At 45.0% G+C, this 14,542-nt stretch overlaps 3 protein-coding genes across 3 annotated transcripts in view; all 3 read right to left on the reverse strand.

Annotated features, from left to right (window-relative positions):
* The window catches only part of stat1a (signal transducer and activator of transcription 1a), a 30,625-nt gene extending 26,749 nt beyond the window's left edge, over positions 1-3,876 (reverse strand). Inside the window, exons 1-2 of the mRNA XM_030355497.1 lie at positions 3,496-3,876; positions 2,668-2,795 (exon numbers count right to left, since the gene is read on the reverse strand). Of these exons, the coding sequence (XP_030211357.1) occupies positions 2,668-2,795 (128 nt within the window). The 5' untranslated portion in view covers positions 3,496-3,876. The remainder of the gene's footprint in view (positions 1-2,667; positions 2,796-3,495) is intronic.
* A 2,066-nt stretch (positions 3,877-5,942) lies between these two features.
* On the reverse strand, positions 5,943-7,808 carry LOC115542199 (neoverrucotoxin subunit beta-like). The gene is made up of 3 exons (XM_030354358.1): positions 7,700-7,808; positions 7,476-7,522; positions 5,943-6,743 (listed from the first exon to the last, which is right to left on the reverse strand). The coding sequence occupies exon 3, from the start codon at positions 6,664-6,666 to the stop codon at positions 6,181-6,183; it is 486 nt and encodes a 161-aa protein (XP_030210218.1). The 5' UTR covers positions 6,667-6,743; positions 7,476-7,522; positions 7,700-7,808; the 3' UTR covers positions 5,943-6,180.
* A 1,084-nt stretch (positions 7,809-8,892) lies between these two features.
* LOC115542198 (protein NLRC3-like) lies at positions 8,893-13,393 on the reverse strand. The gene is made up of 3 exons (XM_030354357.1): positions 13,286-13,393; positions 12,873-13,101; positions 8,893-10,721 (listed from the first exon to the last, which is right to left on the reverse strand). Exons 1-3 carry the CDS (start codon positions 13,376-13,378, stop codon positions 8,908-8,910), a joined length of 2,136 nt encoding a protein of 711 aa, XP_030210217.1. The 5' UTR covers positions 13,379-13,393; the 3' UTR covers positions 8,893-8,907.
* Positions 13,394-14,542: the final 1,149 nt, after the last annotated feature.

The raw sequence follows: 14,542 nt of genomic DNA on the forward strand, positions 1-14,542 counted from the left end.
GAGCAGGTAGGGGTTAGACAGTACAGAGACAGGTCATTAAGGAGCAGGTAGGGGTTAGACAGTACAGAGACAGGTCATTAAGGAGCAGGTAGGGGTTAGACAGTACAGAGACAGGTCATTAAGGAGCAGGTAGGGGTTAGCCAGTACAGAGACAGGTCATTAAGGAGCAGGTAGGGGTTAGACGGTACAGAGACAGGTCATTAAGGAGCAGGTAGGGGTTAGACAGTACAGAGACAGGTCATTAAGGAGCAGGTAGGGGTTAGACAGTACAGAGACAGGTCATTAAGGAGCAGGTAGGTGTTAGACAGTACAGAGACAGGTCATTAAGGAGCAGGTAGGGGTTAGACAGTACAGAGACAGGTCATTAAGGAGCAGGTAGGGGTTAGACAGTACAGAGACAGGTCATTAAGGAGCAGGTAGGGGTTAGACAGTACAGAGAGGTCACTAAGAAGCAGGTAGGGGTTAGACAGTACAGAGACAGGTCATTAAGGAGCAGGTAGGGGTTAGACAGTACAGAGACAGGGCATTAAGGAGCAGGTAGGGGTTAGACAGTACAGAGACAGGTCATTAAGGAGCAGGTAGGGGTTAGACAGTACAGAGACAGGTTATTAAGGAGCAGGTAGGGGTTAGACAGTACAGAGACAGGTCATTATGGAGCAGGTAGGGGTTAGACAGTACAGAGACAGGTCATTAAGGAGCAGGTAGGGGTTAGACAATACAGAGACAGGGCATTAAGGAGCAGGTAGGGGTTAGACAGTACAGAGACAGGTCACTAAGGAGCAGGAAGGGGTTAGACAGTAGACAGGTCACTAAGGAGCAGGTAGGGGTTAGACAGTACAGAGACAGGTCGTTAAGGAGCAGGTAGGGGTTGGACAGTACAGAGACAAGTCATTAAGGAGCAGGTAGGGGTTAGACAGTACAGAGACAGGTCATTAAGGAGCAGGTAGGGGTTAGACAGTACAGAGACAGGTCATTAAGGAGCAGGTAGGGGTTAGACAGTAGGCAGGTCATTAAGGAGCAGGTAGGGGTTAGACAGTACAGAGACAGGTCGTTAAGGAGCAGGTAGGGGTTAGACATAGGGCTGCAACTAACGATTATTTTAATAATCGATTAATCTGTAAATTATTTTTTCGATTAATCGATGAATCGGATAGAAAAAAACAAAAAAATAATCGGAATTGCCGCATCTTTATTCAAAAACTGAACATTACTTCAAATTCACAGTGCAGACTGTAGTGTAAAAACACCAGGTTATTGCTCCAACGTCCCGGAACTATTAAAAGTAATATTAAATAATAAAAAGATTAAAAAAACATAACTGGGATAACACAAAAAAGCATACAATGTATGATATACTTTTATATGTATATAAGGGATGTCCATGGTTAACCGGTCAAACCTATTGATACCATTTTCGAGACTCCTTGAAATAGAACTTGTAATATTGCTTTAATTGCTGATAAGATGATGATAGTTCAAGTTAGGACATTAAACAGGTCATAATTATATCTTTACTATCTATTTTATATTACTGGGAAAACAAGTTTTCACCAAAATCTCAATTATTATTATTTTTTTTCTGTTGCATTTGAACGCATCAATCGTATTTCTGAGCCGACCTGAACACATCACATTTGACACTGTTTGTGACCATTGGTTAGTTTTTTTTTTTAAGCTAACTAGCTCTATATCCTGCCGATTTTAACATGGATTTAAAAACTGCATTACTATTTTTAACTGACGGGACTTTCTACACCGTCCGGTTGTGTGATTACTACCGCTGCTTTGAATGACTTGATGCACGCGGTGCCGACTCCGAGCCCGTCTGCACAACGTCTGCAGCAGCTGACAGTTTTTGGTTGGACTACTAGACGGATACGGAGTTGAAGGAGTTTTTTTAACCCAAAGACAGTGAAGGTCTAACACTTTAATGTAGGCCTACAGTCCAGTTTTAAGATATGACCAAAATACAAGCTGTGGTCGCTCACACTAAAGCTCGCTGTGGGCGTGCATGAACCGTGAACCAACCTGTCGGCGGCTGGCTGTAAACAGTGCTGCGCCTATGAGTAACTTATTAATCGCGCGACCAAATTCGTTGCCAACGCATTTAGTAATCGATTTTAATCGATTTTATCGAATCGTTGTTGCAGCCCTAGTTAGACAGTAGGCAGGAGGTGGTGAGGCGAACACAGCGGAGTGAACTAAACCTATGCAGGTCACTTTGACCGGCACTGTTTTTTCTAGCGAGAACGCTAGTAAGTGCTACCAAAGTATTCAAATTACTATTATTTATTTGACATCAATATTTCCAAATACGTAAACCTAATCCACAAAACTAGGTGAGGGTTTTGGCCTACCTGCAAGCATCCTCCAACTGCAATCTTTTGTTATTTATTTATTAATTTTGCTTTACTTTAATAGTATTCTTTCTGTTCAAATCTGTTAAGTGTTCCAAATTATTGGTTATTAAATGGTACATTAAGTTAATTGTTATATAAGTGTTGTTTAAATAAAATGCTTTTTAAATGTAAAAAAATCGTGGGATGTATCGAACCGTGGGCCAAAACTTGTGATACAAACCGAATGGTGAGTTGGTGTATCGTTACAGCCCCACTCGACACTAATCAGGATGACTCCGCACATTAGCGACTGGGCCAACGCTCTCACCAGTCGATGCTCTCGATCCACTTGCTGAGGTACTGGCGTATGTCCATGGGGAAGGAGTCGTCGTACAGCTGGTCCACCTGCTCCAGGTACTTGCAGTCCAGCTGCTGCAGCTGGCCCCACTGCGCCATCTGCTGGCCGCCAACAGCACCACACAAAACACCACAGCTTTCAGTCACTGACGAACCCCAACGCTCTGCGTCGTTCACTAACACTTACAAACACTTAGACACTTTAGTCACTTAAGAACTCCAACACTCTGCGTCGTTCACTAACACTTACAAACACTTTGCTTTCCCCCAATACCAACAGCTCACTTCAATACTCATTAACAAACCCACACACTCTAATATTAAACTGCTCACTATTACACCTCAATATTAACTAATACTAAACTACTCACTATCCACCTCAATATTCACTAATACTAAACTACTCACTATCCACCTCAATATTCACTAATACTAAACTACTCACTATTACACCTCAATATTCACTAATACTAAACTACTAGCTATTGCACCTTAATATTCACTAATATTAAACTACTCACTAATGCACCTCAATTTTCACTAATTTACTAAACTACTCACTATTACATCTCAATATCACTAACTAATCACTATGACACCTTAATATTCACTAATACTACTCACTATTACACTGGGTTATGCTAACGGTCTGACAGTCTGTTAAAATGTATACATTAATATTAAATATTACAATATATGATACGTTACAATAAGGGAAGTTGAGCACCAGTCTAGGTAAGTCTAGGAATACCACACGTGTGGAACTGGCGCTACACACTCACACACAGTTTGAACGCACCTGGAGCGCTAGTCCGGATCACCTCTAGTCTGGATCAGCTCTCACCTGGACCGCTCTAGTCCGGATCAGGACCGCTCTAGTCCTGATCAGCTCTCACCTAGATCAATAGTTCGGATCAGCTCTAACCTGGACCGCTTTAGTCCGGATTGGCTCTAACCTGGACCACTCTAGTCCGGATCACCTCTAGTCCGAAAAACCTGTACAGCTCAAGACCGGATCAGTCGGAATCTGTAGACCAGGAAACTTTTGACAGCACTGTGACGCGTAGGGAAGTGCAGGCAGCCAATCCCAGCCCTGGACGGCTCACAGGACCCGCTCCCTGCTGTATCAGCCAATGAGGGCCGCGTTGTGCGGCTGTTCCGTCAGTGGGTTTCCCTCCCCGGAGCAAGAACCCCCCCCAGCGGCGGACCGAGGCTCCCGGGGTCCTAGCGTCGGGCTCCCGGGGACAAAGGGGACGGCTCCTCGCTGTTTGGGTCTTCATTACCGCGTCTGGGCTGTTCAGTAGGGACGTTTTAAGCGCAATACGACAGAGAGGTCAGGGAGGAATGCCTGTTGGTAACAGCCGGATGGCAGCACGTGTTTTCAGGGAAAGCGAAAGTATCGAAGGCTGAAACACACACACACACACACACACACACACACACACACACACACACACACACACACACACACACACACACACACACACACACACACACACACACACACACACACACACCCCTATATAACTACATATATCCTAATTATATATTCATGTATATATAATAATAAACAAACGCCTTCGCTCTGCACCTTCCTGCACACCCCTCCAGCCAAAGGACACAGTGTGGTGACAGCAGGGGTGTCTCACTCAGTCACTGTGGTGAAAGGGTGAACACGCTTTAACAAACCCACCTTGAAGGAACCTTTCTTTTGGTCTGTTGTTCATTTAGACCAGACGCTGAGCGCCCTCCAGAGAGGGGGGGGGGTCCATCGGGGTCCAGGTCCTGTTGGCTCGTCTCTGGAGAGACGCCAGTAGCTGGGCTGGTTCCTGTCGGCTCGCTTGTAGAACTCTCTCCATGTTCCTCACCGGGCGCACGAGGCTGAGGGGGAAGGCACTGGCTGGTGTCCTGGTTATTAATGTTGTGTAGACGAAGCTTCTGTTGTGCTTTTTATTCAGTGAACCCCCGACCTTAAAGTGTAAACTGATCCTCTGCTGAACACTGAGAACATTCAGTGGATCCACTGAGTTGTTTATCACCATTATGCTTTATTAACCAAACAGAAAAACAGACCCTTACATGAACACAATAAACACAAGGACTAAAACAATAGAAGAACAGTCCCTTACATGAACACAATAAACACAAGGACTCAAACAATAGAAGAACAGTCCCTTACATGAACACAATAAACACAAGGACTCAAACAATAGAAGAACAGTCCCTTACATGAACACAATAAACACAAGGACTCAAACAATAGAAGAACAGTCCCTTACATGAACACAATAAACACAAGGACTCAAACAATAGAAGAACAGTCCCTAACATGAACACAATAAACACAAGAACTCAAACAATAGAAGACCAGTCCCTTACATGAACACAATAAACACAAGGACTCAAACAATAGAAGAACAGTCCCTTACGTGAACACAATAAACACAAGGACTCAAACAATAGAAGAACAGTCCCTTATATGAACACAATAAACACAAGGACTCAAACAATAGAAGAACAGGGCCCCGTTTCCCGAAAGCATCGTTAGCCTAAGTGGATCGTGAAGTGCGTCGTAAGAGCATCGTACAGTTTTCACACCATTTCCCGAAAGCATCTTTGGTAACGAACGTCTTGAAAACGCTCGTAGCTAACGAGTGCTCCAGGGTACTCGTAGGACGCTAAGAGCCTCGTTAGCCTACTATATCCTCAGTGGCGTAACCAGCGGACCTTCTAGTATTGGATGCGTTTTATTATAACACATTGGTAATGGTGTATCACGTGCGTCTGAGCCTAATCTGGGCCATTATGTTCTTAGTTTGAGAGAGACAGTCCAGGAAATGTTTGAGCAGGCAGGGCACTTAAAATGTGTGAGAGAAAGTGGGGGGGATTTGTGCAGACTGACTCATAAAACGTAGCCTAAAATAATATAAAATAAAATAAAAAATATATAAAATTATTAATTATAAAAATAGTAAAAAAAATGCAAAGGAGCAGGCAAAAGGCTGGGATATGGTGGGGATTGGTCACGTTGACGGGAATGTTTGGTGACATGTGGGAGGGTGGAGGGGGTTAAAAAAAAGTCTCAATCACTCTTCGACGTGCATGAAAACCAGCCGCGTAGTTACGAGGGAGGCCGGGATGTGTTTTAATAAAACGCATCCAATACACGGAATGTCCACTGGTGGCGCCACTGAGGCTATAGTAGGCTAACGATGCTCTTAGTGTCCTACGAGTACCCTGGAGTCCTCGTTAGCTACGAGCGTTTTCACGACGGTCGGTACCAACGATGCTTTCGGGAATCGGTCTGAAAACAGTACGATGCTCGTACGACGCACTTCACGATCCATCCTTCACTTCATGATGTTCATATATACGCGTATGTGTTCATTTATACGCTTGTGTGTTCAATATAAGTGCATGTGTTCATATATGCGTGCATGTATCCCCAGACACAGACACAGAGAGAGACAGACAGACAGACGGACTATAACTGACACAGAGACACTGAGGAGCCGACCCCCGAGAACACAAACCCCGGGAGGAGGTCCTCCTGGGTGAAGGAGGACCAGAAGGTGTGGATGTGTGTCAGTGTGTCTGAGGACCCTCCTCCACCTGGGGACACTCTGTAGAAGGACAGAGAGCCAGCAGGCCGGTCCAGATACACTCCTACTCTGGTGGAGCCAGCGGGGGGGAGAGGGAGGGCTGTCTGTCTACCGTCGTACATGGCAGAGTAACTATCATCACGACACTCAAGACTCCAGGACTTGTTGTTCAATCCAAGCCCCCTGTCACGACCCCCTCCTCTCCTTGTGATTCCTCTGTATGTCACTCCTATATAAACAGCTCCATTCCTCTCCTCCCTCTCTACCTCCCAGTAACAGCGGCCAGTCAGAGCCTCTCTACACAACACCTGGTCCCAGTAGTCAAATCTCTCTGGGTGATCCAGATGCGACTGGTCCTCTCTAACCATCGTCACCTTCCTGTTGTCCTCAGACAGAGAGAGTCGTCTGTGGGCCGTGTTGGGGTCCAGTGTGAGTTCACAGGCATCTGAGGGAGAACAAGACAAGATGAGCTGCCGAACCATTCATCATCATCATCATCTTCATCACTAGTACTGTTCTCTTGCATTCTTCTTCTTCTTCTTCCTGTTTCACGTTCATCTACTCTACAAGCATTAACATAGAAAGACTAAATCATATCAGAGCTACTATAGTGGACTAGTGTGCTATATCTAGAAATAGTCGTGAACATTGTTTATAAGATAAGTTAAACCTAAATGCAAATCCCATGTGTGTTTGAGTGGCTGTCCCATTCAAACATTGAAGCCTAGAAAGATGTATATACTGAATCCCGTAATATTTACACGACATACACATATTATACATCAAAACGTTCAGCATGATGAGGTCATTGCTCCTATGGAATATTTAAGCCATAGTCAACATACTTTTCAAGATATTAGACTTTGAAAGGTTCCGATGCACATCAATTGTAATCCACCTGTGTAAACAACAGACTGAACCAGCTGAGCTCACATACAGGCTGGAAACTAACTGTTGATACCATAGACCTGGTTCATACATACTATACATAGACATGTACACATACGTACACACACCTATAAGAAACATACTAGACATACATGAACACAGGGAAACATAGCTACACAAACGTATACACAAGTCCACATGTGAATGACGGACGTCACCTCCTGCTGTGTGGATGGACTTTCCATCTCAATAGTGAGTATGTGTTGTGATGAATCAAACAGACACTTACATCTCTGTGGAATTGGTTTCAGCCTCTGCACTCCACCGTACTCCACACTGGGGGGGGAAACAAAGTGAGAGCAGCATGTTGAAACATTCACCTTCATCATCTGCCGTCTCATCACGTTCTACACAACATGAGTGACAGCTGCCTCTTCAAACCACTTCATCTAGCAGCAGCTTGAATCCTTGAAGGAGACTTTGTCCCTGAGTGGTGAGCTGTCCTCTCCATACCTGAGAGTGTCCAGTCTCCAGCGTGGATCCTCCAGTCCAGCAGAGAGCAGCGCAGCTCCAGAGTCTCCTGGGTGATTGTAGCTCAGGTCCAGCTCTCTCAGATGGGAGGGGTTGGAGCTCAGAGCTGAGGCCAGAGAAGCACAGCCTTCCTGTGTGACCAGGCAGCCAGACAAGCTACACACACACACACACACACACACACACACACACACACACACACACACACACACACACACACACACACACACACACACACACACACACACACACACACACACACACACACACACACACACACAATAATTATAAAGTTTCTGGAGGTAAATCTGTGGAATGTCCTCTGATGTGGAACTTGTAGTGTAACTGTTTAGTAAAACTGACCTGAGAGTTTCCAGTGTACAGTGTGGACTCCCCAGTCCAGCAGAGAGCAGCTTCACTCCTGAATCCTGCAGATCATTGGTACTCAGGTCCAGTTCTCTCAGATTAGAGGAGTTGGAGCTGAGAACTGAGGCCAGAGCTTCACAGCATCTCTCTGACAGATGACAGCCATTCAGCCTGCACACACACAATAAACACCTGGGTTTAAATAACTTACCTCTATTATAGCATAATAAAGACATAATAAAGGACTTGTATTGCGTTGAAATCTTTAATCAGAGATGTTTTATTAATTTAACTAATGTATACTAGCAGTCCTGCAATTTCGTGTTTTTAGGGGCAAAGCCACTAAACACAAGGATTTTGCAATCTTTGAAAATGGTTTTGAATATTCATAGTTTATTGTAGGATTATGTATATTATGTATTGTATTGTAGTACATGCACGCGGCTGTACTGTAAGGCTCTTTATGAACGTATCCTATTGGTTAAAACCAAACAGCGTCCATATAACCAAACTTACTGGACAAAGTTAAAACGTTTTAAAATAATGGGTTACCTTTAATTAACGATGATCGTATATTTATGAATCTATCCGTATCAATAATTACTCATTTATAGATAAAGCTATTTATTTGAATACAGCTGTATTTAACTATTAATAAACTATTATAAATTCTTGGCTTTCCTTATTTATTTTTTCATAATTAATAGAGCTTTTGAGTTAGTCTCTTCACCCTGGTTACACAATATAACGTGCGTAGCTATCAGGTATATTCAACTATCAGGTATATTGTGTTGTGTGTATTGTAATAAATGTTATGAGTGAACCTACAGAGATCTTTTGGAGGCTTTGACCACTGGCAGCAGCCCCAGAAGACCCTCCTCTGAATCACAGTATTTCTTCAGGTCAAACACGTCCAGCTCCACTTCTGATGTCAGTAGGATGAAGACCAGAGCTGACCACTGAGCAGGGGAGAGAGATCCTGTGGAGAGACTTCCTGATGTCAGGGACTGTTGGATCTCCTCCACTAGAGAACGGTCGTTCAGTTCATTCAGACAGTGGAACAGATTGATGCTTCTCTCTGGAGAGAGCTCGCCACCTATCTTCTCCTTGATGTAAGACACTGTTTTCTCATTGGTCTGTGAGCCTCTTCCTGTTTGCTTGTTGGTCTGTGGGCTACTTCTTGTCTGTCCCAGCAGACCTCGTAGGACATTCTGATTGCTCTCCAGAGAGAGGCCCAGGAGGAAGCGGAGGAACAAGTCCAGGTGTCCGTTCTTACTCTCTAAGGCCTTGTCCACAGCACTCTGGTAGAGGAGGAGGAGTTTATCATCACCGGAGGTTGGTTGTTCTTCTGAGAGCAGATTGACACCATCGTTGATTAAGGACATAAAGACATGAAGGGCAGCCAGAAACTCCTGGACGCTCAGATGGACAAAGCAGAACACCTTGTCCTGGTAGAGCCCACACTCCTCTTTAAAGATCTGGGTGCACAGTCCTGAGTACACTGAGGCTTCGCGGAAAAAAGGTTTATACTCTGCCAGGTCTTCCTCATAGAAGATCAGATTCCCACTCTCCAGCTTGTTAAAAGCCAGTTTTCCCAGTAAAACAATGATGTGCCTGCTCTGTGAACTCCAGTGTGGATCAGTTTCAGCTATCCAACGATACTTCCTGTCCCCCTGTATTGACTGAACCCTCAGGAAGTGGCTGTACATCTGAGTCACGGTCTTGGGCATCTCTTCTCCTCTCTTGGAATTTTTTAAGATGTCCTCCAGAACTGAAGCAGTGATCCAACAGAAGACTGGGATGTGACACATGATGTGGAGACTTCGTGATTTCTTGACATGGGATATGATTGTGTTGGCCAGCGTCTCCTCTCTGAATCTCTTCCTGAAGTACTCCTCCTTCTGTGGGTCGGTGAACCCCCTCACCTCTGTCACCATGTCAACACACTCATCAGGGATCTGATCTGCTGCCGCAGGGCGTGTGGTTATCCAGATGCGAGCGGAGGGAAGCAGGTCGCCCCTGATGAGGTTTGTCAGCAGCACGTCCACCGAGGTCGGCTCTTTTACATCAGTCCAGGTCTGGTTGTTCTGGAAGTCCAGAGGAAGTTGACACTCATCCAGACCATCCAAGATGAAGAGAACTTTGAACCGTTCATATCTGCAGATTCCTGCTTCTTTGGTCTCAATAAAGTAGTGATGAAGAAGTTCCACCAAGCTAAACTCTTTCCCTTTCAGTAAATTCAGCTCCCTGAATGTGAGGAGAAATGTAAAATGTATGTCCTGGTTGGTTTTGCCGTCAGCCCAGTCCAGAGTGAACTTGTGTGTTAAGATGGTTTTACCAATGCCGGCCACTCCAGTTGTCATTACTGTCCTGATTTCTTGATCTTTTCCAGGTAAGGGTTTAAAGATGTCCTCCCATCTGATCGGTGTTTCTTCCTTGGCCGGTTTCCTGGAAGCTTTTTCAATCAGTCTGACCTCATGTTCCTGGTTGACCTCTCCACTGCCTCTCTCTGTGATGAAGATCTCTGTGTAGAAGTCGTTCAGAGGTACTGAACGTCCTGCTTTAGCGATTCCCTCAACGCACCTGAACTTCTTCAAACGAGACTTGATTTTATGTTGGCACTCGACAGCAGCAGATCCTAATGAGAAAACAACAGAAGACATCAGTTAGTGGAAGGGGACACCAGTTGAACCAGGTCAATAAATGATCAACTTCATGATATTTAGTGGCTTCATAACTTGTGGTCGGAGAGGCTGGTCGTGACAAAGACTGCATGTTACAGATTACAAATTGTCAGGACTATTTCATTTTTCAACAACAATATCATTGGTCTAATGATAGCAATAATGATGGTGAATCAGTGGTAAGTGACATGCTGATATATAGTGTTGCACTCTTTCTCTGAAGTCTCTCCCACTGAGTTTTTCTGCTGTTAATCTGCAGTTTATGTTTAATATTATTATTATTATTATTATTATTATTAATAGTAATACATTTTATTTCAAGGCGCCTTTCATGACACCCATGGTTGCCTTACTATTCATAAAACAATTTAGAGTCAAAAACAGAAAGAACTGCATCGCCAACAGCATGATCAAAACAAGACATAAGACCCAAGTAGGAGGGGGTAAGAACAGCAGTGAGGAGACCCAGGTAGGAGGGGGTAAGAACAGTGAGGAGACCCAGGTAGGAGGTGGTACGAACAGTGAGGGGACCCAGGTAGGAGGGGGTAAGAACAGTGAGGAGACCCAGGTAGGAGGGGGTAAGAACAGTGAGGAGACCCAGGTAGGAGGGGGTAAGAACAGTGAGGAGACCCAGGTAGGAGGGGGTAAGTACAGTGAGGAGACCCAGGTAGGAGGGGGTAAGAACAGCAGTGAGGAGACCCAGGTAGGAGGGGGTAAGAACAGTGAGGAGACCCAGGTAGGAGGGGTAAGAACAGCAGTGAGGAGACCCAGGTAGGAGGGGGTAAGAACAGCAGTGAGGAGACCCAGGTAGGAGGGGGTAAGAACAGCAGTGAGGAGACCCAGGTAGGAGGGGGTAAGAAAAGTGAGGAGACCCAGGTAGGAGGGGGTAAGAACAGTGAGGAGACCCAAGTAGGAGGGGGTAAGTACAGTGAGGAGACCCAGGTAGGAGGGGGTAAGAACAGTGAGGAGACCCAGATAGGAGGGGGTAAGAACAGTGAGGAGACCCAGGTAGGAGGGGGTAAGAACAGTGAGGAGACCCAGGTAGGAGGGGGTAAGAACAGTGAGGAGACCCAGGTAGGAGGGGTAAGAACAGTGAGGAGACCCAGGTAGGAGGGGGTAAGAACAGTGAGGAGACCCAGGTAGGAGGGGGTAGGAACAGTGAGGAGACCCAGGCAGGAGGGGGTAAGAACAGTGAGGAGACCCAGGTAGCGAGGGGGTAAGAACAGCAGCACAACGGGGATACGAGGGGAACCCACGGTAGGGGGTCATTACAGCGAGCAGGCCAGGGGGAACACATGTGTTTTGAGGAGATTTGAATGTTGTCAGGGTGTCTCTTTCAGTTCAGCTCAGGGCCCGGTTTCCCGATAACGTTGTCTGTTAGCGTGCTACGAAGACTCCTACATTTAGACTTATCAGAGTTGTTTACCTCTATAGGCATGGTTCCCCGAACGGTCTCTTAGGAGCCTTCTTAGGGAACACTCCTTACGTCGTTCGTAAACGGAGCTGTCCAGAAAGTACGTGCTGAAATCGATTGCTCAGAGATTGATGTTCCATTTCATGCGCAGGTGCATGACAGCGTTCGAAAGAATATTGTCTTTGCGAATAAAACATTGCTCGAAATCCTTCTAGTAGGCCTAAACATTTATTAAACCATGGGCGAACATAGCATAGCCTACACTGACATACATTTTGAAAAGAAAGCTACATTTTGAATGGTTTATTTAGGTGGTTAAAAACACCTAAATAACGCCTAAATAAATAAATGACCAATGCCAGTGGTCACACAGGAAGGCTGTGCTTCTCTGTCCTCAGCTCTGAGCTCCAACCCCTCCCATCTGAGAGAGCTGGACCTGAGCTACAATCACCCAGGAGACTCTGGAGCTGCGCTGCTCTCTGATGGACTTCTAAATTAAGGAAATTATATTGGAAGCAGGTTATTATACTGGTTTATTCGTTTCCCAGTATAATAACGCCTAAATATAACCTACATATTTGGATCAAACCATTTGACCCCAAAGAAGAAAGATTGTCTTCACCTTGAAGTTTGAAATGTCTCACTTTATGTTACATATTTCTTCTCTGTTTTCAAGATAAAAGTCTCTTACCGCTCAATAGTTTGTCGGCCAGTCCCTGCTGGTTCATCTCCATCAGGCAGAGCTTTGTGATTTCCACCACTCCCTTTATGGCGCGCCACCACTGCTTCTCCTTCTTACCATCCACCCCCTCCTCCTCCACTCTCTGACCCTCTGAGCATTGCGGGTAATCTGGGAAGAGAACCCTCCAGAGCTTCTTCAGCTCCTTGTCTAGGAAAGCGTGTGCGTTCTCCTCAGCCCTCTGGAACAGAACAAACATCAAGGAGAACTTTACTCTGAGCTCACTGAGGGCATCAGAAGCATCTGTCCTGGATTCACGTCAGCTGGTCTAAAGAGGGAAGCCTGGAGACTATGAGGTCCACAAGAGATGCTTTCTGATGTTCATGTAGAGCTGAAGTCAGATGTCTTGGTGGACATTTACACACCTTGATCAGCTCTGTTTGATGCTGCTGTACGGCCTGAGCACTGGTAACCTTTGACCTCTCCTGGTGTCTGTAGAGAGAACACACACTCTCCATGGAGACACAGCTGGGTCCAGGGGAGTCTGCTCCCTCCTGCCTCCTTCTGAAAAACAAGAACCGTCTGGAAGTTAGGATTCGTGGATTCATTTGATAATTTGTTGCAGGGCTAGTCAACTACTTTCTCATAACTTTTCATTTCAATAATCTTTCTCAGATTATTGAAATAGAAATAAAAGGGGGGGCAGAAAAATGTTAAGTTATTATGGCATTTAAGCACATACATGTTAACATAAAAACACACTAAGGGCACACTCACACTTGGCCATCTATCATGCCCAAGTCCGTTTCACACCTGTACCGTGCTGAAGTCTAGATCGTTTGGCTAGTGTGAGCAAGCCAACCGTACTCAAGTATAGTTCAATTCCGTGGCCTGAGCGCACGCAAATGAGCCGAAACGCGCACACACACGGCTATGCAACCTGAGCTGGATGAAGTATAGTCATCCAGCAATAAACATGGTGGCAAGCGGTTCACGTTGGTGTGATAGTGAAGTTGAGTTTTTGATAAAAAAATCCCCCGTTGGTCACGGCGCAGGCTTTCTTGGTTCACTGGAGAAGGCGGGGCTGCGCACGGAGCCTAGACCGCTTCAGAATATTTTTTTCTTTTTTTATGAAGAAACCCGCATGCAAGAATAAGTTGACGCCTGAGTATCTAGGCTACATACACGATTAACTAAGTGCAAAAACGCCAACATATTCTTTATTTTGCTGACCACCTGTTTTTTATCCCGACAAAAGCCTCGTAAGGACAGTTCCTCTGCGTCTCTCTCGTAGATCTCACCATCTTTCAACGTCTTTGTTTAATACGACTGCATCACCTCTCCAGAGATGGAAGTTAACTTTTTTGCCCACCAGCCACTGTGGCAGGTAGATTTAAAAATCTACCAGCCACTCATCTTTTTTACCAGCCACTTTTTATGCGCCATATATTTTTTTAATATATGCGTACATTTTAAACAAATTGACATGTTAACAATAAAACAACGTGCATGGCTACACCATCATAAGTCAATCTAATTAGTGCCTGAATACAAATGTGTCCACAGACATGGTAACGTCTGATAGTAAGCATTATTGGCCCTTAACACTAATATTCAGAAAAAACATTGCCTCAAAAGGCTATTGGCCTATTGGCTAGTAGAGGCATATACTTGAACTTTAT

Source organism: Gadus morhua, chromosome 4, assembly GCF_902167405.1.
Source record: "Gadus morhua chromosome 4, gadMor3.0, whole genome shotgun sequence".
Lineage (NCBI taxonomy): Eukaryota > Metazoa > Chordata > Actinopteri > Gadiformes > Gadidae > Gadus > Gadus morhua.

Bases quoted from the DNA above. Each gene is read 5' to 3' on its own strand.
- LOC115542199 (XM_030354358.1), bottom strand. From the start codon at position 6,666: ATGGTTAGAGAGGACCAGTCGCATCTGGATCACCCAGAGAGATTTGAC.
- LOC115542198 (XM_030354357.1), bottom strand. From the start codon at position 13,378: ATGGAGAGTGTGTGTTCTCTCTACAGACACCAGGAGAGGTCAAAGGTT. The intron at 13,102-13,285 runs GTGTGTAAATGT...GTTCTGTTCCAG, and splicing joins ATCAAACAGAGCTGATCAAG to AGGGCTGAGGAGAACGCACA. The intron at 10,722-12,872 runs GTAAGAGACTTT...TTTTCTCATTAG, and splicing joins GGCCGACAAACTATTGAGCG to GATCTGCTGCTGTCGAGTGC.